Below are 21,624 nucleotides of genomic sequence, written 5' to 3' on the forward strand. Positions count from 1 at the left end.
TGAACAAAATGTACAAATGTAAGGAAGTAGAGGAAACTTATAAGTTGAATCTGAAGCAATAACAATCAGGTTCAACTTTTTTTTCTCTAATTAAACAAACAGCAAGAACGTGCAAAATTAGTTGTGTGTTTGGAGGATTTAAGCCTGCGGAGTTACTACATGACAACAAGGCATAGTGTTGAGGCGAAGGGAAACACTATTGTCAATAATGGTGGTTAACGTTGATCTGATCCGGAGAGGAGACATGGAGGGACAGCTCCATAAACTGCTTTCATTGGGATAATATTAAAGAGGACCAATTATTTTGTGCTTTTCCCTTTCCTTTAGTGTTATATAGTTGTTTGTGCATGTAAAAAGTCTGTAAAGTTACAAAGCCCAAAAGTCCACGCCAAAGGGAATCAATCTCCCCCACAGAAACACTGCTCCTGAACTGCCTGAAACGCCTCGCTTGAAGTCCTGCCTTTTCTTCCATTAGGTGGTGATGTCACCAAGTAACACATTTGCATAATACCTGCCTAGCGGCTAGTTTGGCATGCCCTGAAAGAAAGCTAGTTAGAACTGAGCTAGAGTGGAGCCAGAGAGCTTGGTTCGGTTGAAATAAAGCGTTTTTTTATCATTAAAGCATGTAAATATGTTGTAGTAGAACCCAAAATACAAGTTGGAACCTGAAAATGAGTATAATAAATCCTCTTTAATATTGAAAATACAACATTGGCGGTGCAGTGTTTCCCCTATATTCATTATGAATGAAGAAATCTGCTAAAATTTCACACAATCCTTAATTTCCTTGTGTTTCACTGAGTGCGGGGCTTAGCCTCTCCACATATACACAGAGTGGAGCAGAGGAGAGACTGGTGAAATGACAATAATGTTGTCGGTACCGGTTACCAACGACTTGCCAATATGCTGAAGGATTTTGTGTTTTTGTGTTTTTAGCTGAGCTAGACCAAAGAATATTTGGTTAAGACCAATCGCTGATGCTGTTTTGCCCTCATTGTTCTCCATGAAGTTCACTGGAAGTAATGTAATGTTATGTAGTTTTATGTGGAGTGAGCACTGCGCCGGACTCAGTTTAAAAAATAGCCTTTTAAATGCTACTTTGCTTGTCAGCAACCGGTTAACTTAGGAGGCAATTTGGCCTTGTATGCTCTGATTAATTTGGCATGCAGTTAACACACCAGTCATAATTCTGTTTTAATGAAAGCTCAGCTGCTGGCATTTGCTCCTGATGTTCTTCACCGCTGTTTTGGAAGAATAAAAATAAACGGGAGTAAAAGGCGAACCATTTTCACATATTTTCTTTTTAAATAAGTGCTGTACAGTGGATCCATTTTTTTTTTTTTCTAAGAGTGGTTCATGTGGATTTCGAGAAGTAACTAATACGTATTTAAAGACACTTTAAAGCACCAGTGTGTAGCGTTTAAAGGGAACTATTGGCAGAAATAGAATATAATATTCATAACTATGTTTTCATTAGTGTATAATCACCTGAAACTAAGAATCATTGTGTTTTCTTTAGCTTAGAATGACCCCTTCATATCTACACAGGGAGCGGGTCCTCTTCACAGAGTCCACCATGTTGCTCTGCCATGTTTCTACAGTAACCCAAAACAGACAAACCAAGTACTGGCTCTAAAGAGAGTTTTTTGCCTTTTTAACATTACCTGAAGGCCACCGTAGTTCTCTGCATGCTTGGAAAGGGAGGAGTGAGAGGAGGGGTGTTCAGTTGGTTGCAACCTGCAACCACACCACTAGATGCCACTAAACCACACTGGTCCTTTAACGTGTTAAATTTGAGAACGGTAAATTTGGTGTGGTGGTAGAAAAAGAGCTCCCCCACTGCTTCCTCCACACCCACACTTTAAAAGTCACTCAAACAGGCAATCAAGTACAAATAAACAACATGCAAAACACGTTCACACAGTCCACTAATTGTGTTGGGACTGTTTATCTGGAGCACTAAACTATTTGCTCCCCATACGGTAATGTTGTGAAATCCCGGCCAGACACTTAAACCAGTGAGGGAACTGGAAACCATTTTGTCTTGAGTGAAATCAGGAAGTCATTAACAAACTGATGCATTACTACAGAATCATAATGGCAGAAGGGGGCTGATACAGATACATCAGCCTGCCAGAATGGAGGGCACCGGTCAATGGAACCTCCTCAAAGTGTCTTCCTGGCAAGTGCTGTGGCCTTTAATGAAACTGGCGAACAGACGAAGAGAGGCGTACGGCAGGAGGGTCTCGCACCAGCCGACCTCACCCCTGCGGTGGAAATCCCATTATCATTAAGAGTCCGAGGAAATGTGAAGGAGGCTTTGTGCTGCTGACCGAGCTGGAAAGTGTATTAACCGGCAGTTTCTCAGCTGTCAGGGGTCTCCGTTTTGGGCCCCTGCTAATGTAATGTTAATAAAAACAAAATAGTGGGCTGCGGGACCCCTGAGAGCAGCCTTCATGTGTCTCCCGTACTCCTACAAAACCGAGGCGGCGCACTGTAATATACCGCGCACCTGCCTGCATCAGCAGAAAGCACGCATGGTGATATGAACAGTTATGGTTGTGCTGCCGGGGTTATTGCACTTGGTTTATTTAATGATGCTATCAATGGCTGGCTGAACAGAGGTGCATGGTGGGATGAATCACAAAGACTTGGTCCCTGTCCAGACACTACGTGGACTTACTCACACACACACACACACACACACAGAGAGAGTGCACATGTTCGCAGGCATAATAAACACTGACAGTCTCATCTCTTTCCCTCTCTGTCTCTCATTAACACACAAATACACAGATGTTGGGTGTTTTTCAATTAACTGCAGTATGAGGAGAATTATTAGCCAGCTGTTCGATCCCCCAGCTGCAGAGACTGCTCCGTGTGCAGAGGGTGCTTAAACACACACACACAAACACACACACACACACACACACACACACACTGTAGATACATGGCTGAGAGAGAGTAGGTTTGTGCCCTGCAGGTTGCAAGCCACAGCGAGAGGCCAGGGGAGGTTTCCGACACCGTTAACAGCCTGATGTTAATCAATTAGCAGACAACTGACTGAGCTGGAGGCCAGCGGTGAACTGCCATTAAACTCAGGGAAACAGGCAGACAGGTACATGGGTAGTACAGCTTGAGAGCACAGTAACTATTGGCAAGCATTGCCGCATTGTCAAGCTGGTATAGGACTGCTGCTGGAACGAGTGTGTGATTAGTTTGTTCTGTCTTTCTGTTTGGTCCTGGTTCAATTCACCCTCCTTGCACATTTTGTGTGGTGCAAGAGGGTGTGTGCATTTGTGCTTAGCCTGCATTTTAAACAGGCAGGCCGGATGATCCATATTGTCAGGGTCAGTGCTATCTGGGCTCGGCTAACCTCAACCTCCTAACACCGAACATCTGCTGGGGTCGGCCAGCCAGCCCAGGGATGGCTCATCATCAGCTGGATGCTGGTGTTCATGGTCCAGCTAACTACTGGCAGGAGACGAGGGTTCGTGTGTGTGTATCCAAGCAAGTCCGGCTCCAGCTCTCTGGAACACTCCGTTTCATTTTAGATCTGCCTTGGGCAAACATGCCGGGAAGATTTTTGGTTACACAACATTACGTATTGATCAGCCCGTGACTTAACAGTTTGTTAAATCCACACTCGGTGCTTTCTGTGTTGACAGCGTTCTCTGATCGTAGATAATGTGCTATCATATGTTTCGACATCAGCATATTAACTTTATATCCCTTGTGTTTTGGCGCACATTCCACATGTCCTGACTCTATCTTTCTTTTTCTCCTGTTATTTTTGCTCTCTCTAACTCCAGGAGACTACGTGGTGCTGACCGTCTTCTTTGACCTGAGCAGGAGAATGGGCTACTTCACTATTCAGACCTACATCCCATGCACCCTGATTGTTGTCCTCTCCTGGGTGTCGTTCTGGATCAATAAGGATGCAGTACCTGCCAGGACATCATTAGGTAAAAAAAAAAAAAGAAGAAAGAAAGAAAGAAATCAGTTTAAAGAGGACTTATTTGTTGTTGTGCTTTCTCCCTTTCCGTGTGTTATATAGTTTTTTGTGCATGTAAAAGTTTGTTACAAAGCCAAAAGTTCACGCCAAAGGGAGTTACTCTCCCCAACAGAAACACTGTACTTGAACTGCCTGAAACGCCTTGATTGAAGTCCTGCCTTTTCTTCCGTAACGTGGTGATGTCACTAAGTAATGCATTTGCATAATACCTGCCTAGCACCTAGTTGGGCACACCCTAAAACAAAGCTAGTTAGAGCGGAGCTGGAGCGTTTGAAGAGTTTGGTTTGGTTGACCAATCACAACAACGGACAGAGGGTGAAAAGAAGTGCTTCAGCACAGCCGGTATGAGAAAAGTAAAGCATTTTTTTGAACATTAAAGCTCAAAACCCAAAATACAAGTATGCACCTGAAAATAAGCAAAATAGGTCCTTTTTAAAAAAATAAAAAAATAAAAAAGTCAGTTAGCAGTAATAAATTGAAAAAAATATATTTTACATTTATTTTCTTTTAGATATCCCTCTCTTCTGTAACTGCTCACGAAGCCTCAACAGTGCCTTTGCTCTGGTTCATTTTTATAATCCTTCCGCCTAGCCCAAACACACATATGCTGCAGTTAAACCAGTGAGGTTCATTAGCCTTAATTACTCTCTGCTATGAAACACATCAAGAACCCTGTGGTGGTCACACACCACCTCCAACTGAAAAGCAGTCGGCTTAAGCTTCCTCTTTCCTGCCATTCTCTCCTTTCTTTTTTGTCTTCTCCTTCACCATCCTTCCTCCTCCTCCTCTTTTTCCCCCTCTGAGATAGGGCAGCTGCTTAGGAATCTAGTCCATCTTGATTAGAGGAGCCTATCTTGGCACATATGTTTTCATGCATGCCTTAATGAGGCATTAATTATGCAATACAGCAGGGAAGTTGCAGAGATGCAGCCTCAGCACAAAAAAGAATGCAGGTGGCCTCTTCGCTGAATGCAATAAGAAAAAACGAGGGCGAAAGAGTGAGGATTTCAAGGAAATTTGTCAGCTTTTGAACTTGCCCTTGGCGTCCAGTGGACATCCTCAGAAGTTCACTCGTGATGCAGTTACGTCCATATTCCTTAGTCAGCTTTCCTTTCGGGCCCCTTAAGGCTCTAAGTCCTGACCTCAAGTCGACGTGATGTGATCATTAGCGAGCATAACTGAATGTAAAACAATCCCCCGCGGGCAGAAACCCTCATTCCACCTCACTATCATCGTTACTTTGTCCATCATTAATCTCTCTAAAAATAGGTTGTTTTGTTTTTCCCCTGCTTATGCAGCTCCAGACATGATTTGCAGTCGAAATAATAACACTATTAATTCCCTGCTGAAATTGTACCGAGAGTCAAATATCTTAATTTCCTTTGAAAGATGATGCGGGGAGGTACAGGAAGCCAGGTGGTTAGGAAGCGGATTAATGCAGATGACATAATTCTTAATCCTTCAATGCCGTCCGGAAATATATCAATTCACTCGCAACACTGCAATGTTAATCTTGACGTGGTCTGATGTTTTTCAGTGCACTTTAAATTTAGACATAAATCATCTCCCATACACAAAACAAGTTCCCTTACAAGTATGGTCTATTTAAAGGAAGGAGGCACTCTTGTGTTTGTTGCTGTTTGAGGGGTTGTGATGCTGCCGTTGGTAATCTGTTGTATCAGTGTACTTATAAACGCATTTCCTCATCATGTCCCATCAGCCAGCCTCCATCTACAGTACATCATCGTTAGAGACAGACAGAGCTAGTAAAAGGGGAGAGGGGTTACCAGATGGTGGATAAAGCAATGTTGTATATCAGTGTGGTGGTCAATGGCAGCTAAACCGTAAACCAGTAAAGCGTGTGGATCAAGGGGACGGTAAAACAGCTGCTCACTCCATCCTCATGGGCGACTAGCTGCAAGAGCTTGCAATTAAAGAGTCAACATTAATCCTCTTTTATATATATATATATATAGATAGACAGATATATAGAGTCCATTTTCAAAGGGGTCCCTTGACCTCTGGTTTTTAAAGCTTGTATGAATATACTGGTATCATGTCAAACTACACCTAAACTAAACCTAAGGAACGCATTGGTAACAACCATGTCATACTAGCTTGTCATGAAGGAGACTAAATAACGCTCCAAACTTAAATTTTAGCGAAGAAAAACAGTAATGGCCATTTTCAAAGGGGTCCCTTGACCTCTAACCTCAAGATATGTGAATTAAAATGGGTTCTATGGGTACCCACGTGTCTCCCCTTTACAGACATGCCCGCAGTTTTGGGCAAGTCATAGTCAAGTCAGCACACTGACACACTGACAGCTGTTGTTGCATGTTGGGCTGCAGTTTGCCATGTTATGATTTGAGCATATTTTTTATGCTAAATGCAGTACCTGTGAGTGTTTCTGGACAATATTTGTCATTCTAGTATATAGACTTGGATATATAGAAGTGTATATAAAGTAATTAATTAATTTAATTAATTTAAAATAATAATTTCTTGTTTTGATCTTAACTTTCCGTTGTCACAATTTTGTAAGGGGATTTTGTAAGTTATCGTCAAACAAAAGAATAGAATAGAGAATATCCTGTTGGTGACAAATGCAATCATTTCATATTAATTATTTTAAGCTTCGAGCATCATGCACATCACGTTCAACTTCATGACAGATTTAAGAACATGTTAAATGCTGCAAGATGCTTGTATTCATGTTATAACTATCACTGTGTTGCTTTTTTTCAATATTATAATGTACAGTATGGCAAACTACTGTTAAAAACAGACACTTTAAGACACAATATAAGAAATGCAGCATAACATTTTTTTGACAATATATAATAAAATTATAGGGCATGTTTTAGATGAAACGGTAATGCAGAATGTGAAAATGACACATAACTTTCAACTCGATGTGGAAAGTGCAAAAAAGTTCATTCGTGCACATTTCTATATAGTCTTTATTTAGCACAGATCTCATCTTGTCTGTTCTCTCCGATCTCATTACCAGGCATCACTACTGTGCTGACCATGACCACGCTGAGTACCATTGCCAGGAAATCCCTTCCAAAGGTTTCCTATGTGACCGCCATGGACCTGTTTGTGTCCGTCTGCTTCATCTTCGTCTTCGCCGCCCTTATAGAGTATGGCGCGCTGCACTACTTTGTCAGCAACAGGAAGCCGAGCGCCAAAAAGGACAAGAAGAAGAAAAACCCGGTGAGTGTCTCTTTAAAACTAATTGAAGTGGCGATTTGTTTTTATTTATTTATTTTAGATGACACTTTCTTGACGTTTCAATTTCTGACCAAGAAAAGTTGTTCAATTTCACATTTGATTTATGTTCTATACCTCTGTGTAATATCTTTACAGTGTTTACAGTATCCTTTATTTAGGTGAAATGTCAAGTTCTCCTCACAAGCTCTCTGCCCCTCCCCCACTGTAATACAGTAAAGGGATTAAGCCTTGAAAAAAAAAAAAGCTAAACACTCCTCTCCTAAGGGAGCATCAATTCCCCGGGACCACCACGCAAATTACTCAATGAGCGAGGCGTGCTGCTCCAACCTTTCCCTAATCCGCCACATATCTGTTACAGTTGTAATTTAGAGCCGTGTCACATGACAGGAGAGTTGGAGTCATGTGATGTGAGCCTTAAATCCCTCAAGAGATCATGGCAGCCCGGTTGAAGGGCCATGATCTCTCACCATATATACAAGTACTTACGGAGCCGAGAATGTTTGCCCTCGACGGCGAGACTAGCACTTCTCCATAATCAGCTAGAGATGGCTTATGGTTCTAGAAATAAGGGCTGCACAATATATCGTTTTTTAATCAATGTCAACTTGCACAATAAGCGCATCCCGAAAGACTGTAATATTGCACTGAGGGATTTTATGCGTTAATTGAAAGAGAGTAGAAAACTGCACTTTAAAATGTTATTATCATTCTTTCTTTCTTTTTTATTGGTGCCCTTTGTGTTCAGTTCAATTTGTTAAATTAAAGTATGTTGGAAAAATAATTTCCTTTAATTTTTTTTAATTAAACAAGTAATTTGATATATTTTAGCAACAAACTGAAAGCAGCAGAAAGGCAGAGCTGAGTACACTTTAATATCTGTATCTATCACAAGTAGTATTGTTATTGCGATATTCAACAGCATTAACGTGTATATTCCTCATGTGCAGCCCTACTAAAATGAAGATTTTCATGAAAATTAGTTAAAAAGTACTTCTTGATGACTACTTAGTGGAAACAAATTATATTTTAATTAGGGCTGTCAAAGTTAACGCGATAATAACACATCAACGCAAATTTGTTTTAACGCATTACATTAGATGATCTTACAGAGGTTGTAGCAGGCTCATGTTTAAAGCTTGAGTGAAGATACTGGTATCATATCAAACTAGAACTAAACTAACTAAACTAAACCTAAGGAATCCATTGGTACCAACCATGTCATACTAGCTTGTCATGAAGGAGGCTAAATAACGCTACAAACTTGCGCTTTCTGGGCAATATTTGTCATTGTTTTGTGTTGTTAATTAATTTCCAATAAGAAATATATACATATGTTTGCATAAAGCAAGCATATTTGAGTATTAATACTTGACAAATCTCCCTTTAAGGTACATTTTGAACAGATAAAAAATGTGCGATTAATTTGCAATTAATCACAATTAACTATTTGAATCGATTGACAGTCCTAATTTTAATGCATTTTTAAAGTTGCAATATTTCTTTTAAAGGGTTGTAGGTAACTGAAATCCATCTTTGAAGTCATGGCATTTTTGGGGGCGGGGGGGTTGGACTTGAAAGATATTAAATCTTAAACCTCTACAGTAAGTACACTGTGCTCGGGTGAACAGGAGTATTGAACTGGAACTTTGGGGGAAAGTGGGGCGCTCCACTTTCAGCCTCTGTAACTAAGGTTTTGCACATGGTCCAACTTCTCTCGTGGATGGCTGAATGACTAATGAAGTGGAAGGTGTAATGCCAGTTTGCCATCTCAGAGGGGCTTTTCTAGGTTCTCTGCATGACTTGCCAAGACACGGGAAGGAGGAAGTGTGTAAAGAAAAGGAGGTCTTTCACTGAAATTCCTTTGATATTCATGAATTGTTTAAAAGAATAGGAAATCGAGGAATTGTAAATAAAGAAAAGTTTCTCTCACTACTTGTAAAGCTGTTTTGGTTCCACGTGAGCTTCCTAAAAAGCAGAGGGATTTTCAGCTTTTATCACAGGGAGTATTTGAACTCTGCATTACAGATGGTGTTTACTTAATCTCTCCAGTTTTGCACCTGTAATATTTTTCCTAAGGTGATGCTGGCGTAAGAGTCATGTGAGATACACGTATCCCACCATGTCATTGTTCGTATAACATGTACTGTATGTCTCTCTAAGGTATCTTTCCATTTTGAGTTAGACAACAGAGTGATTTTCACACATTATCTTGTGTTTATTTTTATTTTTATTGATGTTTTTCTGTTTACATGTATTCTTTGTTTTTTTTGTTACTCTCTTTCAATTCCACATTCTCTTTGTTTCCTGTCTGGACAAAAGCTCCTCCGGCTCTTTTCCTCAAAGGTATATTGCCTGTGTCTGACTGCATGTGTCTGCTGCATTTTGGCTCTGTGGCCCCCAGCACCTCACTGCTTTACTGTCTGTTCTACAGCAGATATGCCTCTCTCTGTTCCCTCTTTATCTACCTGCATTCTTACTGTACTCCTCGTCAGTTACTAAATAGGTACCGAGATAACATTAAAAGGAGCGCTCTGCGGTGCACAGTGCGGAGGCAGCCAGCAAGACGTACTTAAGTAGTTTAAAAAAATAAAATAAAAAATTTAGTGTCCAGAGGAATGTAATAGTCCCGGTCCAGCGTGGACTCATTCTGGCTCCCTCTGTCCTGTTTCACTTCTTTGTTGTTGTTGTAACCACAGTGAACTAGCAGCTGCTGCAATAGCTGCCTGTTTCCTTCCCTCCTCCTGCCAGTAAATCTATACCTGTGTGTTTGTTGGGCTTCTCAAACCTGACGCTTCCTACAGAGTCAGCAGAGCCTTAACAGACTGAAACAGACAACCCCTGCACTGTGTTAAGTCTAATTAGAGTTGGAGGTCCATTCAGAAGATTAACACATGCTAATCTTTAAACACCTCAAAAAAACAGCCGGGGTGGGTGGGAGCTAGTAAAAGTGCTAAATTTAACCCAACACACACACACATAGTCAAGACAAGATGATCTGCTTTTCCACATCAATATTTTACTGGGAGGGATATTTTTAAGGTCAGATCAGTTAGATCTTCAGCCTACACTAGTCTAAATGTACCGCTGGAAAAATCCACCTTTATTTTACCATCAAATATTCAACTGATAACTAAAGGGATCCTCCAGCAATGATCCTGAATGTTTCCGCCTTTTGTCTCCTCAGAGAGGTTGTCTACTTTCAGCCAGTTAAAGTTGCCAATGCCACTGTGTTGTTTCTTTGTTGTTGTTTTATTTTTTTTGCTAACACCGACACGGCACAGCCCAGCTTGACCAGGCCAGGCGGCAGGATGCTGTTAGTGCTCCTTCTGCTTGAGCTTCCACTGCGCTTTCCTCCAGTGCAACCGATCCCTTTTGAGAACCGAGTCATAACCTGTTCTGCTAACATTGCCTCAACATACTGTCCATCAAATAAGGACATCAAATGCTGAAACTAACCCGTATGTTGTTTTGTTTGTGGTTATGTATCGTTTTCAAAGGGACTGCGGGTATTTTTGCACTAGTGCTGGGCAAGACGAGAAGTTGTAGGGAATGAACAGTTCAATCAAGTTTAAGCATTTTTAAGCTTGTTAGAGAATGCATGCTTACAGCAGATAATGTTATTTTCAAACTAAAACCGCAATGACCTATTTTTTTTCATTTATTTTTTTATTTTTTGCAGCAAGCATGCCTATTGTCGATGCATAAAAATGGGGCCAAAAACATTCCTGAAAAAAAAAATATTTACTGTTTTGTGATGTTTGTTGTAATTATAAAAAAGAATTGATTAAGACAGAGCATAAATACATGCTGTAAAACAAATTTGGAGGGCTTCAGTCATTTATAGATTATTGTTACTATGTCATAAAGAACAACCTAAATGACTGGAAAGTAGTAATGTGAAATTCTTAGAAGTTGAACTTTGGAATATGCTCGACTGTCTTTTATAAATGATGAGCTTGACACCCTAGTTTATCAGCAAGGTCAACCAACCTCTGCCAAAGAAGGGAAAAGAGGGCATTTAATCTGCCAAAGAGCCAGAATTCCAATTTGTGCAAAGGTGGCATGGTATTTCAAGATAAAAGCTGAGGAAAACAGTCTGTTTGAATACTAATTATCTCCCTTTAGAATGGCAGGGCCACAGACTCACTGATGTCCTATTTTAGGAGTCTTCACAATTAAAAGGCATGTGCCCTCCAGTGGTGAGCACAGTCTAAAAAGGAGGTTTATTTTAACCCATTTAGTGACAGAAAGAGTGGGCTGGAGAAACGTTGAGCCGTGTGCTGCACATCTGCCAACACATGCGCCTCCCTGAGCATAGCATTATGATGCATCATAAGCCAGTTACAACAGATCTTATGAATGCATTATGCTCACAACATCCAGGTCCAAATGATGACATTTTGTTGAGTCACAGGGCATTAAGACATTTAAACAAGAATCGGTCAAAACCGAGTATATGGCTGGACCGTGTATGGTCCAGCCATAGAACTAGATCGCCTAGTTTGACAGTTTGATCCGGTTGTTTAACTTCATCACTTAGTCAGTCACTCAGTGACAGACTTTTGTAGGGCTGACCCTCTGCGGTCCAGACAAAAACTGTTCAGAACAACTGATGTCGGCCACACGTGCCTTTTTAGTGCACGTTAGTCCCCCACTTGTTAGCTCACAGCTCATAACCCAGTCCCGACCAACAACCCCATTGCGGAAGCATAGCCCCCACCCATCTGGTCCCCTTACAGGTTAACACTGGTAGCACTGTTGCCATTGCTAGCCGCTGGCTCAGCCGTTGCCATATTGAGAGCCATGTGGAGGCAATAGAAATGCTCCAAATTTCATATTGAGCACCTTTAAATGTTGTGCAGTAGCATAATCCGAATAATAAATGCAGTGGCATTGCCCAGCAGTAGCTTTATATAGCTGCTAAATAAAGCAATATGGACTACTGTACTATAAATATTATGACTACCTCAGCCTGCCAGTTATTCCCCAGCACAAAGGTGTAATTTGCATCATGCGTTCCACCGGGACGACTGACCCCTTTGTCACCGTAAGCCTCAATAATTACAACTACAGGTGGTAGTTATGGCTCAATTTGTATTTTTGTGACATTGAAAGGGTCCATTTGCAAAATTGAAGGTGCAAATTACATTTTGCCGACTAATGACATAAATTGAAGCGGGAGACAGGAAATGGCAGCTCAAATTAGGTCCCCTGTTATGTCAGTGAGGTCTTGATTGCGGCACCCTGGAGGGGCTCTGACAGCTAACTGTGTCATTTTGTCCTGTTAAAAGCAGACACCCACAGTAGACATCCGTCCACGCTCGGCCACAGCCATTCAGATGAACAACGCCACGCACATGCAGGAGCGAGACGAAGAGTACGGTTACGAGTGTCTGGACGGGAAGGACTGCACCAGCTTCTTCTGCTGTTTCGAAGACTGCCGCTCCGGAGCCTGGCGGCACGGCAGGTTGCACATCCGCATCCAGAGGTTAGACTCTTATGCGCGCATCTTCTTCCCCACTGCGTTTGGTCTCTTCAACCTGGTCTACTGGGTCTCCTATCTCTATCTCTAGGCCTGGGTGTGTACCCAGCCTCATCATACAGCTCATTACATTCTACATCTGCTCTGTGCCAGCAAGGGACATTTAGAAGGAGGGGACCCACTGAAATACCCACCGATTCGATTTAAAGAATTTCCTTTAATCCCTTAGTTTTAATCTTTTGAATTTTAGTAATTCTATTTGATAACTTTGACAGACATTGCAAATGTTGTAGCACTACATTTAACCAGTATGAGGAGGTTTGCAGATGTGTTTTGAGAACATTGATTGTGTGAGCAATTAAGAGGAATCATAAGTTTTGTTTTCATGATTTAGTTTTGGACTTTTTATTTTGAATTTCCTCTCCATTTCTTCTCAAAGGGATTTTTCCTAATTACTTTATTTTTAGACAAGCAATTCAAATATATAGCAATTCAGATCACAGCAAACCCCTAACAGAAATATCTAAATGACATTAATTATGTCTTATTATTTTGTTTTCATTTGTATTTTTCACTTAACATACTAAAACACACAATCTGAAGCACTTTAACAGAGCTGTGTTAGACAGTGATGCTAATTTATTTTTTATTTAGCTTTAAGTTTTGGCACAACTAAACATTGCATTTTTCATGTGTGGTCGGAGAGAGATGATGCTGTTTATGGACAAACTGTACAGACACTGTATATATTTTACTATTACATAGTGGTTTACATTTATTGCATGCACCTTTCAGGCCAAAAATTAACATCTTTTATGGTCTTCTATTGTTGGCTATGGAAACATTTAAAAAAAAAACTGCACTGTTGATTAGCATTCAAGATTTAATTATACTATTTTCTAGGAAAATTGGAAAATGAAATGATAAAAATGTGCCCGGTTTATTCTTTTTAAGTTGAGGAAATCATCTTTGCATACAGGTGGGAGGATCGGCCCGGAATTTCAGGCCAGATAACTGGTTTAATCATTTTCCTCACAGTTATTAGCTTACAGTATAGACAACACTGACCTCTCATCCTCTCCTCCATTTGCTGTTAAAAGTGTGCATTTGCATAATGACACACTGCTGTTGTATTTTGGTTATGCAAGCTTTTACAAGAGAAACCGTACTAAAACAAGTTAGGTTTTCTTATAAAAATGAATCACTTTTTTGCCCTTTACATTAGCAGAGCGATCACTTCAACGGCGTAACCAGCGGGCGAGTTTCAAACAGAGGAATTCAAACTAATCTACACTTTAATGTGAATGTCAATACAGACAGCTTTTGGGTATTTTGAAATCCCTGCAGTGGGACAGGGTTCATCCTATGTGTCATTCTTCTAAGATGAGCAACAAAACAAACAACTGATATTAAATAAACTTAAGAGCTTCATTCAAAAGCATCTGCTTGTGTCGAGAAGAGATGTGTAGGCCTTATTATCAAGCATCTCACTTTCTGTCTCTTCAAGGAGAAACACATTGGGAATATAAATTATTACATTGTGAGGAAATTGGTTCACTGGCTGGGCGGAATTTCATTCTTATCTTTAATTTGTTTTGACTTTTTTTCCATTAAAAATTAGCTTTGAATGGCATAATGTGTGAAGAGAGCGGAGAACACAGCGAAAGCATCTGAATTGTAAATGTTGTGTATGATAACATGTAACGCACATGAATTTACAACCCCCTTACAGATTACAATTTTGATAGACACCGGTATGCAACAAATGGAGACAGTGCTTCAGTAGGATTTGTAAAACTCACAAGGGATGGGTGTAAATCACATTGTTTATGTACATAAATTCTGAACGGAAGAATACACTAGTTGAGCCCTTGGGATTTTGTAAAAGGGTATATATTTTGTAATTTCAGCATTGTTACAGTATATCATCATACAGTATATTAGACTTATTGTATTATGCTGGACTGACCATGTAGAATACTTTGGGGGTAATGGGGTATTTATTTATTTATTCATTAATGGTATTTATTTATTTATTTTATTGAAAAAAAAATATTTTATGTCCATATAGCCCCTGAAAAAGAAACACAGAATGCTGTCATTTATATCAAAGATACATTTTTGTTTGATGTGTCAATGGAGCTTGAGCTTATTTATCTTGTGTTTTCTATGTTGTGATCGATGTACACTACTCTCACAAAGGCCTGTCAAAACTGTTATATCTGTTGAATTAGTGAGTTGCAACATTACCTGTTGTGCAGCTTCTGAGTAGTAGACTTGAATATTTTCAGGGGGGAAGAAAAAAAACAGAAAAAACAGTTCCCAAGCCACCAGAAGAAGAACATTTGCTTGTCTAAGTGACTATTGATTATCTCCACCTTTTTCCACCTCCACAAGGGATTTCATTGGTCTTGATATTTCCATCTTTAATAAAGCATTAGTGATGATACTAGCATATGCATTTACCAGATTATCTCATATTTCCTGAAGTTCTTTCCCTTTTGTATTTTAATGGTGGTCCTGTTGTGTTCCGAAGCTGCCACTTAGTCGTCTGTCTTCAGTGTAGCACATACTCTATCTCTCGCATCTTTAGGGACGTACGTGTGTCAAATAGCATTTTAGACCGGTCATCATCAGTGTTCTGTAGTTCAAAGAAGTGTAAAAGAGTGATCGCATCTTATAAAGTGCCAAACTGACACACATGCAATAGAGAATATCAAACTATTATATCATTTGTGAATCCACTTTTACTGCCTTGAAGAAAAAAACATATGCTAAAAGTGAGTGTTTTCTTGTAGGAAATGCTATGCAGCAAAAGTTGGCCACACCGATATTCCCTCAGACATTTTTTTTTTTGTATATTTCTTTGTTCGTTTTTGTGTTTTGGTACAGAACCAATAGCATGAGGACAATTGTTCGAATGTAGACCAGACCAACGAAAACAAATCATTGTATCAGGGTGAACAGGAAGACATTTCTGATTCAGACTGAATCTGACTTTATCAGTACGCTGGGTTTGTAAATAACCGAGCATGTCTTGTGAACAACAGCGGTGCAAAAAAACAAACATCCTTTATGGTATTTTATTTTTTTCCATGACGGTAAAAGCTTGTTGATTATATTTTTTGTGCACTCTACTGTAAATGCAGAGCTATAAAGGTGTATGGAAGATATTGTTTGTATTCAGTAGTGTGCATGTTGGATATGTTTCAGAATCAGGACTTATTCGATCATTGGTTTCATCTGGTCTCAGTCCTTTGCCTGCATTGACATGGACTTTTATTACACTGTACCTATTTTTGACAATTTTCTTTATTTTGGGACCCACAAGTGAGACACAAATGTGAACCGCACATGTAGATATTTTCTATTGTTATGTATTTTGTCAAGCTGCAGAAAACAAAATAATACGCACTGGAATTACAGAGCTCAAAGGTATCCAAGAACAAAATAAATTTCATATGATCCTCATACATACATTATGTTAGTTGTTTGCCATCTATGTATATTTGAGTATTGTATAAAAGGGGCACTGATCAATTCTGTTAGGGTCTGCATAATATACTATACATGTACTGAAAAAAAAACCTTTTCATAAGGGAATTGCACATAGCTGTGGAATTTTACAATAAAATGGTTGCATTTATCTGTGTGCATAGGTTCATCATTATTATGTATTAACGTATGTGTACTATTGTTAGTTGTTGTGGTAGTAATATTGTCATTCTATATTGTTACAGATATGGGACATTATGCACAGACAAGCAAGTCCTGCATTCAAAGTCATGCTTAGGTAGAAGTATTATCAGCATTATCTCCTTGAAGTGCTATATTCTTATTATATATATATGATTATGAGATTGTTACTGATTCATCAATGTGTAAGCAGCATTTTACTCTTTTGTTTTACTGGTCGAGGTGGAATTTGTTTGAACTATTTTACATTTGTCATGTGGCTCCCAACCTGGGGGTCATGAAGAGTCATGAGATGATTAATGTTGTTTTTTTTTATGTGAAATATTGCATAATTTTCCCTCTTCGGGTCTAGCACAGTTATTTAAAGGAAACAATGTGAGAAGTTTAGCAGCGATGTTGAAAATGTTCCTTTCCACCACTTTTTTGACAACTTGTCAGGAGCTCAGATTGCTTCGCAGCACACATCTCCTGCACAATTAGACTAAAACATCACAGTTTGTGGGCAAAACCGGCTGATTGTGGAGCAATGTGACTATACATTTCAGCTAATTGGGGGAAAAAAAAATGTGACAGACGGTCTTAAATTTAACAAACTAACTGTTTGCTACCAGGTAATTCTTAATTGGTTTGACCGGCAATTCAGGAGTTCGAGCCATAGACGGAGGTTGATCATATCAACCTGTCAAGAGTCTAGCACTGCAGTGTGTGAGAGGTTGATGCTAATAGACGATAGATAGAATATTAAAAGTATAGAAGCTATAATTTTGGAGCTACATAATTGTATAAGCACCACAATGTAGTAATAAGTAGTAAAGTACAGTAATCACTGACTTCCGAAAGGCAAATAACTTGTGATATACTAAAACAAAAGTCCTCCTCTTCGGTCAGAACAGTACTGGTAAGGACACATTAGTTAAAGAGGACCTAATATGGTTTTGTGCTTTTCCCCTTTCCTTTAGTGTGTTATATAGTTTTTTGTGCATATAAAGGTTCTGCAAAGTTACAAAGCCCAAAGTCCACACCAACGGGAGTTGCTCTCCCCCACAGAAACACTGCTCCTGAACTGCCTCAAACGCTTTGCTTCTTCTGTAAAGTGGTGATGTCACCAAGTAACACACTTTGCCTAGCGGCTAGTTTGGCACAAACTCAAACTAAGCCAGTTAGAGCCGAGCTGAAGCCGAGTCCGATGAGTTTGGTTTGGTTAACCAATCACAACAGCGGGCCAGCTGACCAAACAGAGCACACTGGGCTTTTCGAGAGGGCGGGGCCAGAGCTCCAACGGAGCATTTCAGACAAAGGGTGAAAAGAGGTGCTGCAGCACAGCCGGTATGAGAAAAAATATATAATCTTTTGAACATTAAATCATGTAAACATGTTCTAGTAGAAACTCACAATACAAGTAGGCACCTGGAAATAAGTGTAATGGGTCCTCTTTAATTTGATCCAGTCAGGTGTTTGAACAAGTTGTAATTAAAGTAGACTGCGATAAACACATTTATCCAGTTTTATTGTCATTTGATAAACCGTCAAGGAGTCACTTTAATTACATGTTGCAAATTGCAACTGACATTGAGGCATTTTAAAAAGCTTCGTCTGCAAATTGTCCAGTCAGGATTGATGGAAATCATTATTTTCCCCCTTGTGGAAGCAAAACACATTTAATAGTCCCGCCCTCCCCTGCGTCAGTTGGCCAAATTTACACTTCAGCACTTGTCACTCATCTTGATGAGCTGTCGACATTGAAACTTTTTCTGAGGCTGAGGTAACCAGCATCCATACAGCCACCACCGGTTTTGAGGAAGCAGATGGTGGATGTTATATGGAACAGCAATATGTATTGAACCTACAGTGTAATAATCACACTTGTGTGCATTTTTATTGCCAACTTATGAAGCATAACTGCAAACCATGTGTCACTGAGTAATCTGATATATGCATAAACAAAAGTAATTTTAGTACTAACCTGCTTTTAGGGAAACAGCTAAGGACATTAGTTTAGGCATGGCTTACTCTACCAGAAGAATGTTTTCATTTAATAGGACAGTTTTTACGGAGGAATAGCACAGCCTGTTCTAGTCTCGTCCAGTGACTCTCTTCCTTCCAGGAAAGTGCACTTGAAACAGAGCGGCAGTTGGCTGATGGAACCCTGCGCTGGCACCTCTCCCTCCACTGGGCAGTGTGGCAGCTGCAAAGGACAGCCATGTGAATCCCTCTGATTATTACACAACCGTCTGCAATGTACCACAGCACCGTGCCGTCACAGCCCTTTCATCAGCTGAGGTGCAGGCTCTTCAGCGAGTACAGAGCTGGGAGTGCAGGGAGTCCTGCATGAATAATGTAGTCTGCACATGGCTCACTTTTTAGGACTTCACCCTCATGCTTTCATCACTGTGCACAGTGAGATATCCAGAATATGAATATACCGACTCCCATTTTCATGCCTCTGCGCCGGCGACTGCAGTGCATAATGTTTTCGGGTCGTCCATGCATTCCGTCCCATTCTCATGAACGTGATATCTCAGGAACGCCTTTAGGGAATTTCTCAAAATTTGGCACAAACGTCCACTTGGACTCGAGGATGAACTGATTAGAATTTGATGGTCAAAGGTCACTGTGACCTCACAAAACATGTTTTTGGCCATAACTCAAGAGTTTGTACGCTAATTATGACAAAATTTCACACAAATGTCCAATACGATAAAATTATGAAGTGATGACATTTTAAATCCAAAAGGTCAAAGGTCACCTTCACTGCGGCATCATAATGTTCTGCATAATGTTTCTGGGGCGGCTGTGGCTCAGAGGTAGAGCGGGTCGCACCACCAATCGGAAGGTCGGCGGTTCGATCCACATGACAAAGTCTCCTTGAGTAGGATACTTAACCCCAAATTGCCCCAAAAGATCCCCACTGGCTTCCTGTTTCCGGATCAACTGCAAAATCCTGGGCTGCGTTCCAAAGCTCTTAATTTTCATTTCCTCGCTCCTCGATCCTCGCTTGAACCGGAAGTTGTTCTGGTGCGCCATTTTGAAGACTGTTCCAAAGCCCTTATTTGTGCATCGAGGAGCGAGGATCGAGGATCGAGGAGGCTTGCCGGAGGAGCGATGAGCGAGGATACACCAGTATATCCTCCACGGAAGTCTTTTGCCGACCGACACGCCCCCTTATTGGATATCAGTTACTGATTGGACGCTGCTGCCGATCAGACTGATCTAATAACTTTACCTCTCAACATCACTGGAGTTTTATACCGGAGTAAAAACAGATCACATATTAAACGTTTTATAGTTTAGTTGTCTTCTGATTCACCATCTAGTTATAATCTGTGTTAACTGTAGCTGTGAGCAGCAGCAGAAGGACCTGCAGTAGCTCTGCTTCACACACCGTCAGTGAAGCAGCCTGACAGTCAGAGGGGTTTATAATACCTGACAAACTTGACTCTGCATTCATTAGAATGATTTTTCTTTTCATGATATGTTATTTCCCCCGTTAACTTTTATTAATGAAACTATTAAAGTCAGAGTGAAAAAGAGAGTGTCTGTCTGTCAGCAACAAACACCTTTTACATCATTTATCATCATTTCCATTCAGTCACATGAGGCTGATGATTCCTGAACGTCGGGTTTGATATGAGTTACATCATTTACATTTTCCCTTTAGCCTAATAAATAATGTCCAGTGTTCAAAAAACACCAGTCATATTCTGGGTTATGAAATAATTAACTCACAATCAGAATATCAATAACTACAGACGCTAATAATGAATAAATAATATAAAGTTATTGTGCCAGTAGAGATGGTTCCTGAGCCTCTAAGCAGTCCACAGTAGAAATACAGGCTGCAGCTTGCACTTGTCTTTATTAGTATTAGTACAGTTCAGACACAAACAGCTGTTAAAGCTGACTGACAGCTGATCCAGATGTGATCAGCTGCTGCTGTCATCAGAAACGGATGTCGCTTCACGTGACGCTTCAGAGGAAACGACCGTCCCATGTTGCTTAAATCGTATTTCCTCGTTTCCTCTCTCCTCGCATGGTTTCCTTGCGTCTCTCCATGCTTCCCTGGTGGGAGGGACTAAGACGCAAGGATGAGACGCAAGTGAGGGAAACAGGGATGCAATTAAGAGCTTTGGCATGCAGCCCAGGTCTTCACCTACAAAGCCCTTCACCAACTAGCCCCCCCCTATACCTCACAGACCTCCTCTCCCTCTGCCAACCCTCTCTGTCCCTCAGATCCACCTCAGCCTGTTTGTCTCACCACCCCTCCTTAGTGTAAAGTGATTCTGAGTTCTTGAAAAGCACTATACAAATTGAATGTATTATTGTTGATGCCACCACCAATGGCGTAAATATTGATGGTGCAATCGGTGCACCTGCTCAGGGGCCCATGTAGGAAAGCGTTTTTTTTGCCGATTTACTATTGTTACGACCTTGAGGTTGTATGAACATTTATCTCTGTTGCCTATTTGTGTATGTGCTCTAATGTGCTCTGTGTCTGTGTGGATCTCTTTTCGCTCTCTGCTATGGTGCCTGTGTCTGATGGACTGCAAGGCAGATTGGTTGATTGGCTGCAGGTGAGATTGGTTGATTGGCTGAGTGGATGATTGATTTTGTGTGAGTGTGAAGGTGGTGCCAGGGAGCGGATTGGTTCCAGCCTTCAAGTGAGAGGTTTAAAAGGCTGTTTTCTCTCCACTTCCAGCCAGACTCCAGCAAGGACACACCGTGTGACAGGTATTGAAATTTGTCAATTTATATACCAGCCCAGGTTTGATAGGAGTGGGTAGCATTTTTGTTTAACTGTCTTTACTCCATTTTTTGGTCAGTAATGAAGGCATTTGTGGGTGTGTGAAAATGTCTGCAGCAAATAAAACCAAAACAGCTGTGCCAGCCAGGGAAGAGGCACATCTGTCAGAAGGTAGGGAGCTTTTATATCCCCACCACACCCAGTCCAGGTGTGGCTGATCAGCCTGACGACCCTGTGCCCTGCAAAACAAAGAAGAACCAGCAAAAAGACACCGGGACACAGAGTTGAGTGGAGGGGTCGTCACAAAAGTATGTTGAAAAAATGGAAAAGTAATAGTATAGTATGTCGACGAAAAAAAATTTCATAGTATGTCGAAATAAATGTCATAGTATAGTATGTCAATAAATAGCCATAGTAAAGTATGTCGAAAAAAGTCATAGGAAAGTATGTTGT

At 40.5% G+C, this 21,624-nt stretch overlaps 2 protein-coding genes across 5 annotated transcripts in view; both read left to right on the forward strand.

Moving 5' to 3' along the window:
• The window catches only part of gabrg2 (gamma-aminobutyric acid type A receptor subunit gamma2), a 67,751-nt gene extending 51,374 nt beyond the window's left edge, over positions 1 to 16,377 (forward strand). Inside the window, exons 7-10 of one of the 4 annotated variants that reach the window (XM_074611067.1) lie at positions 3,813 to 3,965; positions 7,029 to 7,234; positions 9,572 to 9,595; positions 12,544 to 16,377. In XM_074611067.1, coding sequence (XP_074467168.1) covers positions 3,813 to 3,965; positions 7,029 to 7,234; positions 9,572 to 9,595; positions 12,544 to 12,825 — 665 coding nt within the window. In that variant the 3' untranslated portion in view covers positions 12,826 to 16,377. The remainder of the gene's footprint in view (positions 1 to 3,812; positions 3,966 to 7,028; positions 7,235 to 9,571; positions 9,596 to 12,543) is intronic. The other 3 variants (XM_074611068.1, XM_074611069.1, XM_074611070.1) reach the window with 3 other exon arrangements.
• The window catches only part of gabra6b (gamma-aminobutyric acid type A receptor subunit alpha6b), a 277,852-nt gene that overhangs the window by 197,774 nt on the left and 58,454 nt on the right, over positions 1 to 21,624 (forward strand). The window lies entirely within an intron of this gene.

Source organism: Sebastes fasciatus, chromosome 16, assembly GCF_043250625.1.
Source record: "Sebastes fasciatus isolate fSebFas1 chromosome 16, fSebFas1.pri, whole genome shotgun sequence".
Lineage (NCBI taxonomy): Eukaryota > Metazoa > Chordata > Actinopteri > Perciformes > Sebastidae > Sebastes > Sebastes fasciatus.